At 32.9% G+C, this 15,673-nt stretch overlaps 1 protein-coding gene across 2 annotated transcripts in view; it reads left to right on the top strand.

Annotated features, from left to right (window-relative positions):
* Positions 1-14,268, top strand: part of LOC145247556 (uncharacterized) — a 92,441-nt gene extending 78,173 nt beyond the window's left edge. For both annotated transcript variants that reach the window (XM_080109402.1, XM_080109401.1), the window contains 2 exons: positions 1,957-2,058; positions 13,223-14,268. In XM_080109402.1, coding sequence (XP_079965528.1) covers positions 1,957-2,058; positions 13,223-14,214 — 1,094 coding nt within the window. In that variant the 3' untranslated portion in view covers positions 14,215-14,268. The remainder of the gene's footprint in view (positions 1-1,956; positions 2,059-13,222) is intronic.
* The last annotated feature ends 1,405 nt before the right edge of the window (positions 14,269-15,673 follow it).

Here is a 15,673-nt window from a genome sequence, read left to right as displayed (position 1 = left end):
ACCTTTACTCCTGATCCGAAATGGAACACGTACATCAAGTCTATTGCCAAGGTTGCTGGGAAAATGGTGGAATCTTTCTACCGCTCCAAAAGATATCTCACTGCTGATGCAATTCTCTATCTATATAAAAGCCAAGTACGTCCAAGGATAGAGTACTGCTGTCACATCTGGGCAGGAGCTGCTAAAAACAGCCTATCCTGCCTTGACAGAGTACAAAATAGACTTCGTGGCTTAGTGGGGGATGCCCTTTTCTCTACCCTGCAACCTCTCTACCACAGAAGAAATGTTGCGAGCCTGTCTTTGTTTTATCGTTATTTCCATGGCAAGTGCTTGTCTGAGCTCCAATCTCTGGTCCCCCCTCGCCAATCTTTGACGATAAACACCCGTCTAGCTGAAACCACTGTCAATAATTTTCCCCACTCTTTATCTGTGCCTAAAACAGAGCTTCTTTCTTAGAAGTGCACGCTTGTGGAACTCTCTTCTGCTTGCCTGTTTCCCATCTGATTACAACTTTGATGTCTTCAAGTCCAACATAAACAAATTCCTGATGAACCGCTCCCTTAAGTAAGATACGTTATCAAATCTCCAATACTGACGATTACTACGACACTATCCCATTGATTACTGTACACGCAATAACCCTTATCCCCGAATGGCTTCCAGGTGGTGACCTCCATGCAAGAAAGAAAAATTCCAAAAATCATGTAAAGTGATCAAATAGTTTTTTTTTAAATAAGAAAATTAAATTTTCTGAGTAATAGGAGAGTGCCTATCTTATCTGCCATTTGGAAAACTATCTATTTAAAAAAAAAAGCAAGGGAGATAACTCCACAATAATTCAAACGTGCAAGATTTATGCTATAATGCCTATGAATTCCCAATAATCACTTTAAAATGATTTTGTTTATAAAATAAAATAACTTGATTAATTTATGTGATTTTTGGAATATGGTATTTTTGTTTCACCACAGGTATGTACATACTATAAATTTCTTTTTTGTTTTTTAATATAGATTTTTTAATATATTTTTTGTTTTTTTTATATAGATTTTTTTTTTAATATAGTTTCTTGTTTTCTAATATAAATTAAAAAACATTTTTATAGATTTTTTTTATTGATTTTTAATATAGTTTTTTTTTGTTTTCTAATATAGATTTAAAAAAATTTTTTTAGATTTTTTTTATTGTTTTTTAATATATTTTTTATTTTTGGTTTTTAAATAGATTTTTTATTTTTATTTTTTTTTAATACATGACAGATTCTGCACCAAAACTTGTGAATGCACTGCAAGTGTACTTGTATGTTTACATAATTTTCTGTTAAACAAAAATAACCAATTATATATTTTTTGCATTTTTTATCTTAATAATATTAAATGATTTTCCAGAGAAATGCCTTGTACTTAATCCTTTATGACTTGAATTATGATGAAGGTGATTAAAAAATATTTATTGTTAATTTTAGTTAGTTTAAAAGGGGTAATGATACTATGATTTTAAGACTTTTTTACTATAACGATCTTTCAATATGAAGTTCAATGGTTAAACTACCACTGAAAATTTTTACATTTCATAAACTTGCCTTGATTATTATTCATAGTGCTTGAAAAAAGTGTGTTTATGACAACAAACGGAATCCTCCACTCTCTGGGACAGATGGCAGCACACTTAACGTAAGCAATGGACAGTTACAATCTGGAGGTATCTGGCATTTACCTAGATACTGAACTAATACATACAAGATATGTTTGAATCAATTCCCACTTTATTTATGCGCTTATATTCATGTAATTCAACCAGGTCATAAAGGTATATTATTTTATGATTGGAATCCCAAAACGTCGCAAAACAACTATAAAAATGAGGATAACAGTTTGCAAATAAATAAATATATAAATTGTTAAATATACTGTAAGTGTTCCATGTTTATTAAGAAATTTCTCTTTTGTTTTCCAGCGAAAGAATTTGGTCGATTACACAATCTGCAAGGTCACATGCACATGCATAACAACTCGAAACCATTTGTTTGTTTCTGTGGAAGTTCTTTTACTCTTAAAGGTAACATTTGCATACAGTTGTTTACAAAAACTAAAAAAGTTTCAAACCCAAATAGCATTTAAGCTGACAAATCAAACTTTGTTTCTCACAAGCCAATTTTCATTTGTTATTGTTGTACCATGTTATTGAGAATATAATAATGTACTTTCCTGTAATTCTGACAATGACTTAGTCTGGTCCAACCGACCAGAAATTCGAAACAATTTTTAAATAATCACCTTAACATAAGAAGTCAACAAGGGGAATAACCCATTTTAAATTGAGGAATATAATAGTTGTGCACATAAACAAAAAACCTTAAATGATTTCGTATTATTTGGATTCTTTGAACTACTGTCCTCATCTTGTGTATTATTTTCATGTTTCAGTTAGGGCAACATCCAACCTTCTTCAGGTGTGCCTTGTTGAACTCTGGAACCTTTCTGTTGGACTCTGGAATCTGCACGGAATTTTGAACTGAACCCTGGATTTGATTCTCAGGGCTAGCATGTTCTTGTTCTGTCAGCCATGATGTCAGTTGTATTTTGAGTGTCGCCTGCTTCAGCCAAAAGAGTGTAACTTTACAACTGAATTTTACCAAGTACTTTAACCACTACGCCACTGGTCCTTGCTCTTCTGGTGGTTGAGGAAAATTCCATGCAGATTTCCGGGTTCGACAAAAATCTTTTTTCCTTTATTAAGCCATGATCATAAAACCTTAGCAATAGACGGCTACTTAGCTAATTAGGGAATGTATAAAACTTAGGAATATCACGATAGACAATACAGAACTCTGAAAATGTGAAAGTGATACATGTTCGTTCATACAATTCTGAGGCAGCACGTTCAGGATCGCAGAACATGACATGCGAAAGGAGATTGCTGGTACATCTTTGAACAAACACCTGTGTGATTATGCGGAGGGTCTAATGTAAATGTATATCGTCACAGGTTTGGTTTGTTAAATGGCGGTATTTAAGCGTTGCGGTGGGGCAAGAACCATGAAATTATCTATAGACAACAGAAGCAACTGTTTCATTCCAGTGAGTAGACAGCAGATCTAATCCCAGCAGATTATATACTCCAGAGGGATGAAGAAAGTTGAAGGTTACATCTCCCAAAACATTGTGAAAATAGCACTAAAGTTTAGAACAGTAGTCCGGAGAATTCAAATAATACATCTAAAAAAGTTCAGAAACATTTAATGACTTCATTGCATCCTGGGCAATACCAGATAAATACAGCTGGTAAATAAAATAAAACCATTTGAAAAAAAGAAAAACAAAAGAGAAAAAAAAGTTGTTCATGAAATTTTATCGATAAAATTTATAACTATTTAAAAACAAAACTATTAATATTCCATTAATTATTCAAATTTTTATCTTTAATTATTAATTTTTTTTTTTATCCATCACATGTCAGGCATTATATTTTGTCTTTTTTGGGTGTAACACGATCCTTATCCAATGTCAAATGATGTGGATGTCGAAAAATAATGTAAAAACTGAAATATGATCTGCTGCCATTAAAAAATAGAAAGTTTTTTTTTTTCATTGACCATTTATTTTGTTTCTATATTGAAAATCTAATTTATAAAACTTACTATGTCTGTCTCCATATTTTCTACTCTTTCTCTTCCAAAACTAAAAATCACAGAGCGGCACTCAAATGATAGGATTTTTATGGACCGTCATACATTTTGTACATTCATCTTAGTCTATTTTTAATCCGTTCATATGCGTATCACGTTGGTACAGTGGTAACATCACCAGCTTTGTATGCTACAGTTTTGCTTTCGGTTTCGATTCTAGCTGTGGCACCCAAATACCTTTTTTTTCTTTTACTCTTGAAATCCCAACTCTATAATAATATATATGAAATCTGGACAAATTAAAATATATTTAAGCGTATTTTACAACCAGGCAAAATTAGTAAAATTATAAAACATCTTAGCATATATAGATTTATTTGTCCCTTTTTTTTTTTTTTTTTTTTAATTGTTATTTTGCTCGAAACAAGGCACAGAGCCACTTACTTATGAAAGGCTATTATTTGGGACCAGATTTGCAGAGATACTATTTAGAGAGTTGGGCAATGAGATATCTGTTCACATTAGACTTGAATTTCTGTGTGTAAGTACAGTCAGGGGAGGAGGGGTCCGGGAGTGAATTCCAAAGTGCAGCTATTCAAGTAGAAGGCTTTATGGCATCTAGGGATATCTACAGTGTAGGGGTGAGATTTTGCTGCTTGTCGGGTTTGTCAAAGGTATTTATGTTAAGGGAGTACTAGTGCTTGGAGTTCATCAGAGGACTTGCCATTGGAATACTTGTAAAACAGGCACAAGGATGCTACCTTTCGGCCCTAAGCATAGTCAGTCTTATAATAGAAAAATGATCAGTTCTTGTCCAGAATTCCTACTATATTTAAAAAGAAAAAAAAAGAAAAATCTATGATGTACATACTTGTGATGAAACAAAAATATCATATTCCAAAAATCATGTAAATTGATCAAGTACTTTTATAAAGAAAATAATTTTTTAATGATTAATGGAAATTCATCGGCATCACAAAATGAATCTAGTACGTTTAAATTATTGTTGAGTTATCTTCTCTTTGTTTCTTGAGATATTTTTCAAAATGGTGAGCAAGACAATCACTTCTCGGATACTCATAAAACTTCATTTTCATAGAAATTTTTCTTTATTTTCATTTTTTTTTAATATCTTGTGAATTTTGGACAATAACCAAATGATCCAAAAAGGGATGACAAAAGAAATAATTCTGTCATAGAGAAAAGAAAATTATCCAGTTGTGAATATTAAATGTAATTGTCCCGACCAAAAATTGGAGTGCTTCTATATCATACAAACAAAAAACAATATCTAATTTCAAGTGAAACAAATGGTATCTACATAATTATTAGGTCTCAAATAGTAACATATCCAAAAATTATAAAAAACGATGAGGTAGAAAAATAATTATGAAAAATGAAATTTGTGAAAGGAAGCAAAATCACTGTATTACACTTAACTAAAAAGAGATAAGTTTACAGGGGAGATAATTAAGTTCTCTTGCTTACGTCATGTGGCGAATGTAATTCAAAATGTTGGACTAAATTTATTCCCCCATATAAACTTTATTGAAAATAGTTTTTCATTAATAACTATTTTCCTACCTTATCATTTTCCATAATCTTTATATATGTTACTGTCGGCAACATGACAATTATGTAGGTACTGTTTGTTTTTCTTGAAATTCAATATTTTTTTGTTTGTATAATATAAAAGTGCACCTACATGCATGTATTTTGTATTGTGGCCTTCATAAAGTGAGGAGGCCTGTGCAATTGAATGTGACGTCATACATTTTGGTGCAAGCAAGACTTGTGAAAAAGTCAGGCTGTCGATAATGAATGATAGCTTTTGTAAAAAATATTAGAAAACTTTAATAATTGCAATAAAAAAGAAAAGAAAGGGACATAATTTGATTTGTACTGAAAATGAATTTTATTCAATACTAGCAGGGAGACCTGGTATTGCCCCGGATTGACTGAGGATTAACAGATGTTCCACACTTCCGATACTTTTATTGTTATCACAATCAGTGAACTCACCCATTTTTTAATCAAATTGATTGATTGCCTGCTCTAGTCTGAGGACCTATCACAATGTGCCAAAATAAAGCTTCAAATGCTTCCCTGCAATGACTTAGTCCACAGTACATTGTAATCTACATTGCACTGTAGAGAACCTATTTATTTTATAAAATTATTTTTTATATAAAGGCTTGAATTAAAGTTTTAAATGCAATGGTCAAGTATCATGGTGTAATTGTGCTCTAAACAGAAACATTCATTTCAAATGCGCCCCTGTCTTATCAAAGAACCTACTGTTGATTTTATATGCCATGCTCTTCTCCTTGTGCAGTGATAAAACTTCTCAAATGCACTTGTGATATTAACTTTGGTTAAAATCAAACTGTTCCTTTAGTTATATTTTTCAGTTATTGCTTTTTGATATTTATCGAAGGCATTCCGAGACAAAATGTATCTAAGAACACTCCCAGACACACAAAGTATATTTGTGTGAAATTTAAAAAAAAAAACAAAAACAAACAGCCATTTTGGAGTCCATAGAGAACAAACTCATGCACACAGTGCCTTTTATATATATGTAGAGATTAAAAAAAAAGAATTCATTTTTTAAAGTTGTGCATTGCTGCTGAATAATCATTAGGTTTTTTCATTAATTTTATGGACTAACATTTTTTTTTTCATCTCAAACTAGGCACAGTGCCACTAAGACATAAGGGGCTACTTTTTAGAACCAAATTTGCAGGGACACTGTGTACGAACTTTGGTAGCATGATGTCTGTTCACTGTTGAACTTCTGCATGTCATGGGAAGGAATTCCGGAGTCTAGCAGTTCGAATGAAAGAAGCTATTTGAGTAGAAGACTTTCCAGCATCTAAAGATCTCTACAATGTGAGGGTGGGATTTTGCTGCTTGTCAGAGGAGTATTAGTGCTTTGAGTTTATCCAAGCACCTTGCATTAAAGTAGTTGAGAAGATTTCTTGTAATTATTGAGGAAAATAAGCTTAGTCTTGGTGGCATTGAATGTCGCCATCCACTTTCTGCCCCATTCCACTACAGACGGCTCCATTCCACTACAGTCTTCCTCTAGAGTTTTAGCCATTTTCTTAGATATGTATTCATTAATTTTCCCCTCGTGTCTATTATAGAGCATAGTGTCATCAGCAAATATACCCATCTCAAAGACAATTTTATCAGGGAGGTTGTTTATGAATATTAGGAATAATAAAAGTCCAAGGATTGATCCTGCATTAATATCATGTTCAGATGTATGCCCATCAAGGACAACATAGATTTTCATTTTATCTAAGAAGGATTTGATTATTTTAAGAATGCATCCAGTAATACCATATGATTTAATTTTGATGAGAAGACCATCGTGCTAAACTCTGTCAAAAGCCTTAGATTTGTCTAGGGTTACCAACTTAGCCTCCTCTGCCTTACCCAATGCATGGTATATCTGTTCAGAGATTACAGTTGCAATATCGGCACTAAAATAGGCTTGCCTTAATCCATGCTGTTGGTCTGAAAGAAATTTATTATCTATGAGATGGCAAACTAGTGCTTGATTTTGGTGAAGAGAGGGAAGAGGCTAATGGGACGATAATTTAATGGGTCAGTTCTTTCACTAGAATTCTTAAAAACCAAAGCAATTTTCCATCAGTCAAAAAAACAAGATTCTGTAAGGTATTTGTTGAAGTATTTGGAGAGAACTGGAGCAACTTCAGCAGAGCATTAAAAGAAAAAAAAAAGAGATGTCCAGTTTCAATGAATCCAAGCCCAGGGAAGTAAGGTGTTCAGAGTAGGACCGATGTTTGATTTAACACAATTTTTTGGTTGTATGTCTCGGAAGTTTCAAGGTGATCAAGGGTTTTGAGTCAGACAAGGTTTTCAGACAGATAAGAATTCTTTATTTTGAAAGACAACACATTGTAAATGATATATGGCGAGCTATTATTTAATCCAAACCTGGAGGGAAATAGTGAGTTCATACCTTTTTTTTGCCAAGGTGTTTTGTAACAATCTCTACTAAAATATGGTATTAAGATTCTAAAGTTTTGTTATGCAAATTTATTTTATGCTGACAATTTTTCAAGTCATAAGTCATATCTTCGCTTCTAGTGCAGATTGCAGAACCCATGTGACTTTTTGTCATTCTTTCCAATCCAGGGCAAGTTGGTTGATGGATGCCCAACTATTGAGAGATGTCAAATCAAAAACATTTTCTCTCCACTGTCTCCTTGGCTTTCCTCTGCCTCTTTTGCCTTTTAACATATGCTCAAAGCATAACTTTGATGGACCAGTGGTTGATCGTTTGACATGGGGAAAAAGTTTAAGGGTTTTACTTTTGATTTTATCAAATAGAGAAGGTGGGGAAGTAGTTTGATGAAGGGTGGATATTTTGGGTTTTTTGATCAGCTGATGTCCCATAATGAAATGCATTACATTATTTTGAAATACATAGTCCATGTGATACAATGAAAGCCATATAGAACTACTGGGAGGACATAAATTAAATAAACTTTTACTTTAATAGTTATTGGCACAATTTTTGATTTTAGAATGGTGGTGTGTTTTTGTAAAGCTGCCCAACTCAGCCTGATTCTGTGTTTCAATGTCATCTCGTGATCACCGGAGAAAGTCAGTTTATCCCCTAAATAAATGAATTGGGTGACCTGTTTGGGTTTACTGTGAATAGTCATGTTTAGGTTAAACTGTGATTTAGCTGTAAACATACATTCTGTCTTCTTTAGGTTTATTTCTAATCCTATCTCCTTTGCATTTTTTTGCTAATATATTAAGGTAGCAGCTGTTTATAAGATTTTAAAATTTTATTGGAAACCGCCATTATTAATTGACAAGAGCAGGTAACTCATTAAATAACGAGCAGATATTATTTTTTGTTCTAATAAAGGGAAAGTAACTCTGTATGGATAAATACAATTATGTTCCTTATTTTAACATGGCAGCCATTTGAAAATAATTTTGACAAAGTATATTCTCAAAAGAATTAAATCAAATTGTATTTTATTTTTCTTAACATATTGCATCAATCCACAAGAGAAACTGACTTACCAAAATTAAATATTAATTTTGTAAGAAGAAAGCTATTGATGACAAAATTTGAGAAAGAAACTGGCTTTATTATTATATAATAAACTAGCAGTATCTATTCAGCACTGCCTAAGATGAAATAAAGTTATTTTTAATTATTAGTTGTTTTTAAACTTATACAGAAAAAGCAAAAAAATAGTTATAAGAGAGACAGTGCTTTCATATTCTTTAATAAAATATAAGTTATTCCCCTTGATGATTTTTATCTTTCAGCTTTTAATTTTAAAAAGTGTTTCTATTTGACTAGTTGTTCAGATGGGACTGCATAATTTTTTTAAAATACTCTGCCGTGAAGTGTGTTATTTTAATGCCAATAACATGGTACAACAATAAAAGAAATGAAAATTGGTTTGATATGTCAGCTTAAATGTTATTTAGGTCCAACTGATAAAATCTTAGAAGATAACCATACATATTACATAAATAAAAAATATTTAATAATGCTCGCAAAAATATGGGACCTGATTAAACGAACATATACAAGGTGCCTTCAATAAGTTTCCAGGCCTTTTTTGTAAAGGCATTTAAATTGTCGTAGACTCTTAAAAATTCAGTATGTTATTGCTATACATCTTATGAGATGACAGACCAATTTTTATGATTTCAGGTTCAAAGAACAGCTACAGCAGGAATTGGAATACACCCTACTAAAGCCTGATTGTCACAGCTGGTGTATTTTAAAAATGCAATCTGGGCATGAGGACACTTTAGAAGAATGATATGCAATCAAATTCTGTTTTGAACTTGGAAAAAATGCCCCAGAAACGTATGGAATACTTCAGACTGCTTTTGGACCATCTTGCATAAATCGAGCATCAGTTTTTGAGTGACATAAGAAATTCAAGGAAGGCAGGAAGTCTTTGAAGGATGATGAGAGCCGTGGGAGGAGTAAGGAAGTAAGAACACTAGAGTTGATTGGCCAAATAAAAAATTTTGTAGATAAGGGCCGTCGTGTTTCTATAGAGACAATAAGTGCACAGTTTGATATCAGTGTGAGAACTGTGCATACAATTATTCGTGAGGCACTGAAGATGTGGAAGATTTGTGCAAAGTTTGTCTCAAGGATGCTCCCTCCTGGTCATAGACTATTTGATCAAGATGGGCATCAAGACAGTTCCTCATCTTCCTTATAGTCCAGACCTTACTCCCTGAGATTTTTGGTTATTCCCTAAGCTCAAGGAAAATATCAGAGGCTGTCATTATGAGACAATTGAGATAAAAGAGGCTGTGATGGGGGTCATTGACACGCTCACACAAGAGGACTTCCGTGGAGCCTTCCAGAAGTTGTTGGAACAGTACAACAAGTGCATTGCAGCCGGAGGAGATTACTTCAAAGGGGACTAGAGTTTTATGTGTGTACTATCAATAAAAGTGCCTCTATGAAAAAAGTCTGGAAACTTATTTAAAGCACCTCGTACACTGACTTCCTAAGGAGAAGGCAATGACTGAGAGACATAAGATCATATTAGATAGTAAATTAAGACACTTTCCAACTTACCCCAAAGAATACAGAAGGTAATCCCTGGGAAGGTGTTCTAATGACAACAAAACTGATACTATACTATCCACCACTATTAAACATTAGTTATACAATCATGAATTTAAAAATACTTAGTCATGAAAACCTTTTTATATCCTTTGTTTTTTTTTGGCTAAGATCAAAGTGTTCCCTATCCCAATTTTTCTTTGTTCCCGTCTAGAATTCAGCCCCATTTAGAGAGCGACCTGCTTGTTTTTGGCCCCCCATCAAGCCAGAAAACAGTGGGCGGTTTACCATCTAGAGAAGGTTGGGAGGGTTGTATTAACATATTTTGTTTAGTTTTTGGACACCCCCCACCCCTCATGCTAATGTAATATCAATATACAACTTTTTCTAAAATTCTTTTTTACATATAATACATATATATATTTTTACATACATATATATATATATATATATTTACATATATATATATATATATATATATATATATATATATATATATATAATCAACATATAATTAACATATATATACATATATATATATACATTTACATATAATTAACATATATATACATATATATATATATATATATATAATTAACATATATATATATATATATACATTTACATATAATTAACATATATATACATATATATATATATATATATATATATATATATATATATAATTAACATATATATATATATATATATATACATTTACATATAATTAACATATATATATATATAACATATATATATATACATTTACATATAATTAACATATATATATATATACATTTACATATAATTAACATATATATATATATATTTTTACATATAATACATATATATATATATATTTTTACATACACACATATATATATATATTTACATATAATACAGATATATTTTATTGAAACAAAAAAAACAATTTGTTTTAGAAATCTTAAGTAGGATGACTCCTTGTGTGTTTGCAGTATTGTGGTGAATGATAATTCTAGCTAGACCAACCAAAGGTGCAGTGACGACTGACCATAACCCCCCCCTCCCCAATTTTTCATTGCAAAATAAAAAATGTATAACTCAAAGTGTAGTATCTGGCCTGTGGACTAAGATCAAAGTATAGTATCTGTTCTGATGGAACACTTAAATTAATTTGTCCTTAGTGTAGGGGAAATCCTATACTAATGAAATTTTTATTTTTGTAACTGCCAGAGTGCCCCTTTTTTGGGAAGCTGTCTTTTCCCCCACATTAAAAATGATTTTATGTCATATTTTGCGTGGGAAAGCAAATACATTTTTCTGGCCTTATGTCTCATTTGTTCATTATGTATTTTTATATTTTGTGCAAATATTTCAAAGTGTAGTATCTGTTACTCACAAACCAATGATATTGAACATTTTACCATTGATGAAAATATGACGTATAAATATAAGAAAATATAATGTTGCAAATTCCAAATGTATATTGCAGAATATTTACTTGTATATAATTTAAAGAAATAAATATTCAAATTAGGAATACTTAAAGGTGTTTATGATTGTTTGCAGATTACTATATACATGGTGGAACGATAAAATTGTCGCCCAAAAAAAGACATGATTCCATTTCCATTTGATGAAAACCAGTTTTCTTTTTATTTGTTGCAGACCATCTATTAATTGGCCAGTTGTGTACAAATCCCAAGAGCAATAGGAGCATTCTATCATGTCTGAAAGTGACACAATGTTCAACGAGTGAGATCAGAGATGCGCCACTGTACAACTTATGCTCTCTACTGATCCAAGTTATAAGTTATGACAACAGGACCATTGCCAGCACCCTCAAAATACTTTACTGGATTGACAGGAATAACAGGGATGTGCCAAAGATTATAAAAACAAAGTTTCCGGCCACGGGTATGGTCTTTGGCATAGTTATAAGTGAGAGCCACATCATGGCACCTCACATCTTTGAGGTCGGCTTGAAAGTCTACATCAAAGTGTACCTGGATGTGCTGAAGAATGAGGTAATCCCGGCAGACCCTAGACGTGGCGGCAAGACTCTGTGCCGGCCCACAAGTCCAAAGAGACCTAGAAAAAATAAGAAAAATGTAACAAAAGATACATTACATCATGTCCACTAGACAAGCCATTAATATATCTCAAAGTATTGAATCGTTTCTCAAAGCCATTTTTATTATTATTAATATTATTACAAGATGGTAGTTTTCTTGTTTTTGTTTTTTTTTACTTTATATAAAAGAAACGTTTTTTTTTCTTTTCCATGGTCCTTTCATTTGTGTCTCTAGTGTAGTGGTTCTCAAATTCTCCCCTCACCCCCTACCAACCCACCATGTCTTATCAGAAAAATTTCCTTTAATAGATTCTAAACTCAACCTTAGTTATTTAAGATTTGCACAAAACTACTATTTCACTATCATAAGAAATAAGCAATATGCATAAAAAATATTTGACTATTTAATGTTTATTTATAATATTACACAAGATCAAATCAATATGGTATTTTGAGTCTCAAGCTGGGCCAGTGAACCCAAGTGAAAAATATGTTTCATTAGTCATATGAAATGTCTAATTGGGTTCAGAAGACGTGCTACTACTTTGTACCCTTCTCTTACTGCCCCCCCCCCTATTTCACCGACCTGAACCCACTGGACTATTTTGTTTGGTCATACGTTGAGAACATCACCAAAGCCAGCCTGATCGCCGCCATCTGCCGAGTATTCACGGACCTCCTGCCGGCACTTGTGGAAAAGACATACTCCCAGCTCCGAACCCGTATCGAGGCGGTGATTGAGGCTAAAGGCGGCTACATTGAATAGATGTCAGCTCTACTACATAATCAAGTTACCTGAATTGAGTTTTAAAATAAAGCTGTAATGTTATTTTCTTTAGGGCGACAAATTTTATCGTTCCACCCTGTATGCAGTCTGCCATCAAACTTACTAACGGGAATATTTAACATTATGAATTGTTTTTGTTTCGTTTTGTAGGTAACCTGAATCGGCACAAAAAAGTGAAACATGGTCTGAACGAAACGACAGAAAGTATGGAAGAAGATGCCGTTAATTTTTTGACGGAACGTTGTCGTGATTCAGAAGGAGACAAGGATTCAAGTGTTGACAAATTTGGAGAAAAGGACGATGTCCAGGGGAACAAGAAACATCGCAAGTCCGGGACCCGTCGTGTCACTTCAAAGCGTGGCTCCGTGACGGGGAAGTCTGGAGGCAAAGGGAGGAACGGCAAAGGTGGCAGGGGAGGTGGAGGAGTGAAAACGAATGTGACTGTCGGTATCATCATGGGTAACATTGGTGACAGCAACGATGACAGCATTGTCAAGGGGATGGTCGAAGGAGAAGTGGGAGATGAACAAGAGGAAGAGGAGGAGGAAGAAGAAGAGGAGGAAGAAGAAGAGGAGGAAGAAGAAGATATAGGTGTGCCAGAGGTAGAAGAGGATGAAGAAGATGAAGAGGAGATGGTTGATGAAGCAGAGCAAATAGTTAATGAAGGGGAACCAATAGAAGAAGAGAAAAGAGAAGTGGACGAGGGGGAGGAAGAAGAAGAGATGATTACTGAAGAAGTAGGTAGAAGACAAGAAGAGCCAGAACAAATAGAGCAGGAGGAAGAGGATGGAGAGGGGGAGGAAGATGAGGCAAAAGATCCAAAGGATGCTAACGTAGTGACTAAGTATTTCAAAAACCACTGCGAGAACAAGAAAACAGAAACCGTCGTCCCAAATAATGATCTCAAGTTTAAGGACGTCTCTCATCAGGACGCGTACTCATTCACGTCCACAGACTCTGATTCTGACGACGATGACAACAACAACAACAGCTCGGCCTTCTCGGAAAGCGAGAAGGATGACGGGGCTAAAGAAGACCACACAGATGCTGACTGGTTGCCGCCAAGCCGTAAAAGACGGCGCTGGCAAAGAGCCGCTGGTGGGAAAGTGACTAATGCCTACCAAAAGTTTAAAGAGGGTTGACGTCTCACGTATTAATTAGGCTGTGCTGACATGAAAAATAATCCCAACATGAAAGAGAGAGAAACTTTTACAGTGAAATTCTTCGAATAGCTTGTGTCTATAGAAAGAAGGATATGTGCATGGGTTCTATAAAACCTGTGTTTTAGAGCACTTTTCTTCACCTGGCAGCAGTACTGTCGATACAACAGCATTTACACCCGAGTGGAATCAGCGTCTTGTTAAAAAGAGGAAAAAACAAGAAAAACGGAACAAAAGATACATTACATCATGTCCACTAGTCAAGCCATTAATTTATCTCAAAGTATTGAATCGTTTCTCAAAGCCATTTTTATTATTATTAATATTATTACAAGATGGTAGTTTTTATTTTTTATTTGTTTTACTTTATATAAAAGAAACGTTTTTTTTTCTTTTCCATGGTCCTTTCATTTGTGTCTCTAGTGTAGTGGTTCTCAAATTCTCCCCTCACCCCCTACCAACCCACCATGTCTTATCAGAAAAATTTCCTTTAATAGATTCTAAACTCAACCTTAGTTATTTAAGATTTGCACAAAACTACTATTTCACTATCATAAGAAATAAGCAATATGCATAAAAAATATTTGACTATTTAATGTTTATTTATAATATTACACAAGATCAAATCAATATGGTATCTTGAGTCTCAAGCTGGGCCAGTGAACCAAAGTGAAAAATATGTTTCATCAGTCATATTATGAAATGTCTAATTTGATAAGATCAAAATATGGCTAATTAAAGCAGTTTATAATTATTATATATATAATTTTCCTATTAACCATACAAATGGTTAACTAAACATGAATATAAATTATGTTTTAAAAAACACATATGCATATGAAGTTTATAGATGGTTGAAATGTAACCTTTAGAAAGAGTATGTGATGGGTTGGTAGGAACCTCCAGGAACAGGTGGCGATGATGAAGTGACGTGATATGATGAATGAATGAATTAATATAATATGAACAGATGCGGATTATTATATGAAACTGATTTACAATATTAGTCTCATAAAATTTTTATAAGACGTGAGATGGATAAAGCTGTATATCTTGATCCAATAAATGTTAACGAGTCTATTCATGATTTTAGTAAACACAAATTTTGAATATATTTGAAAGAAAATAGGAAATATTTCTAGTGTAGAATAAAAATTTACAAATAATTGTACACATATAATTCAATGATGTTAAACACTAGACTTCACTAAGTTGAATTATACTATCAGGTTGACAAGAAAGTTCTTGTAGTTTTTAACTTTTAAATATATATATATATATATATATATATATATATATATGAAAACATCTTATAATTAGGGACAATGTTAAAAAAATTTTCCTGAATGAACTAGTTTTAACTATCAACTAATCCTTTGAAAAAGTAAACACAGAAAAAAAATAACATGGAGTTTTGAATTTAATTTAAATCACTTGACCT

This window comes from Euprymna scolopes, chromosome 25 (genome assembly GCF_053919585.1).
Source record: "Euprymna scolopes isolate OS-2025 chromosome 25, ASM5391958v1, whole genome shotgun sequence".
Taxonomy (NCBI): domain Eukaryota; kingdom Metazoa; phylum Mollusca; class Cephalopoda; order Sepiida; family Sepiolidae; genus Euprymna; species Euprymna scolopes.
Note: the sequence above shows the minus strand (reverse complement) of the source record. Positions and strands in the feature narration are given on the sequence as shown.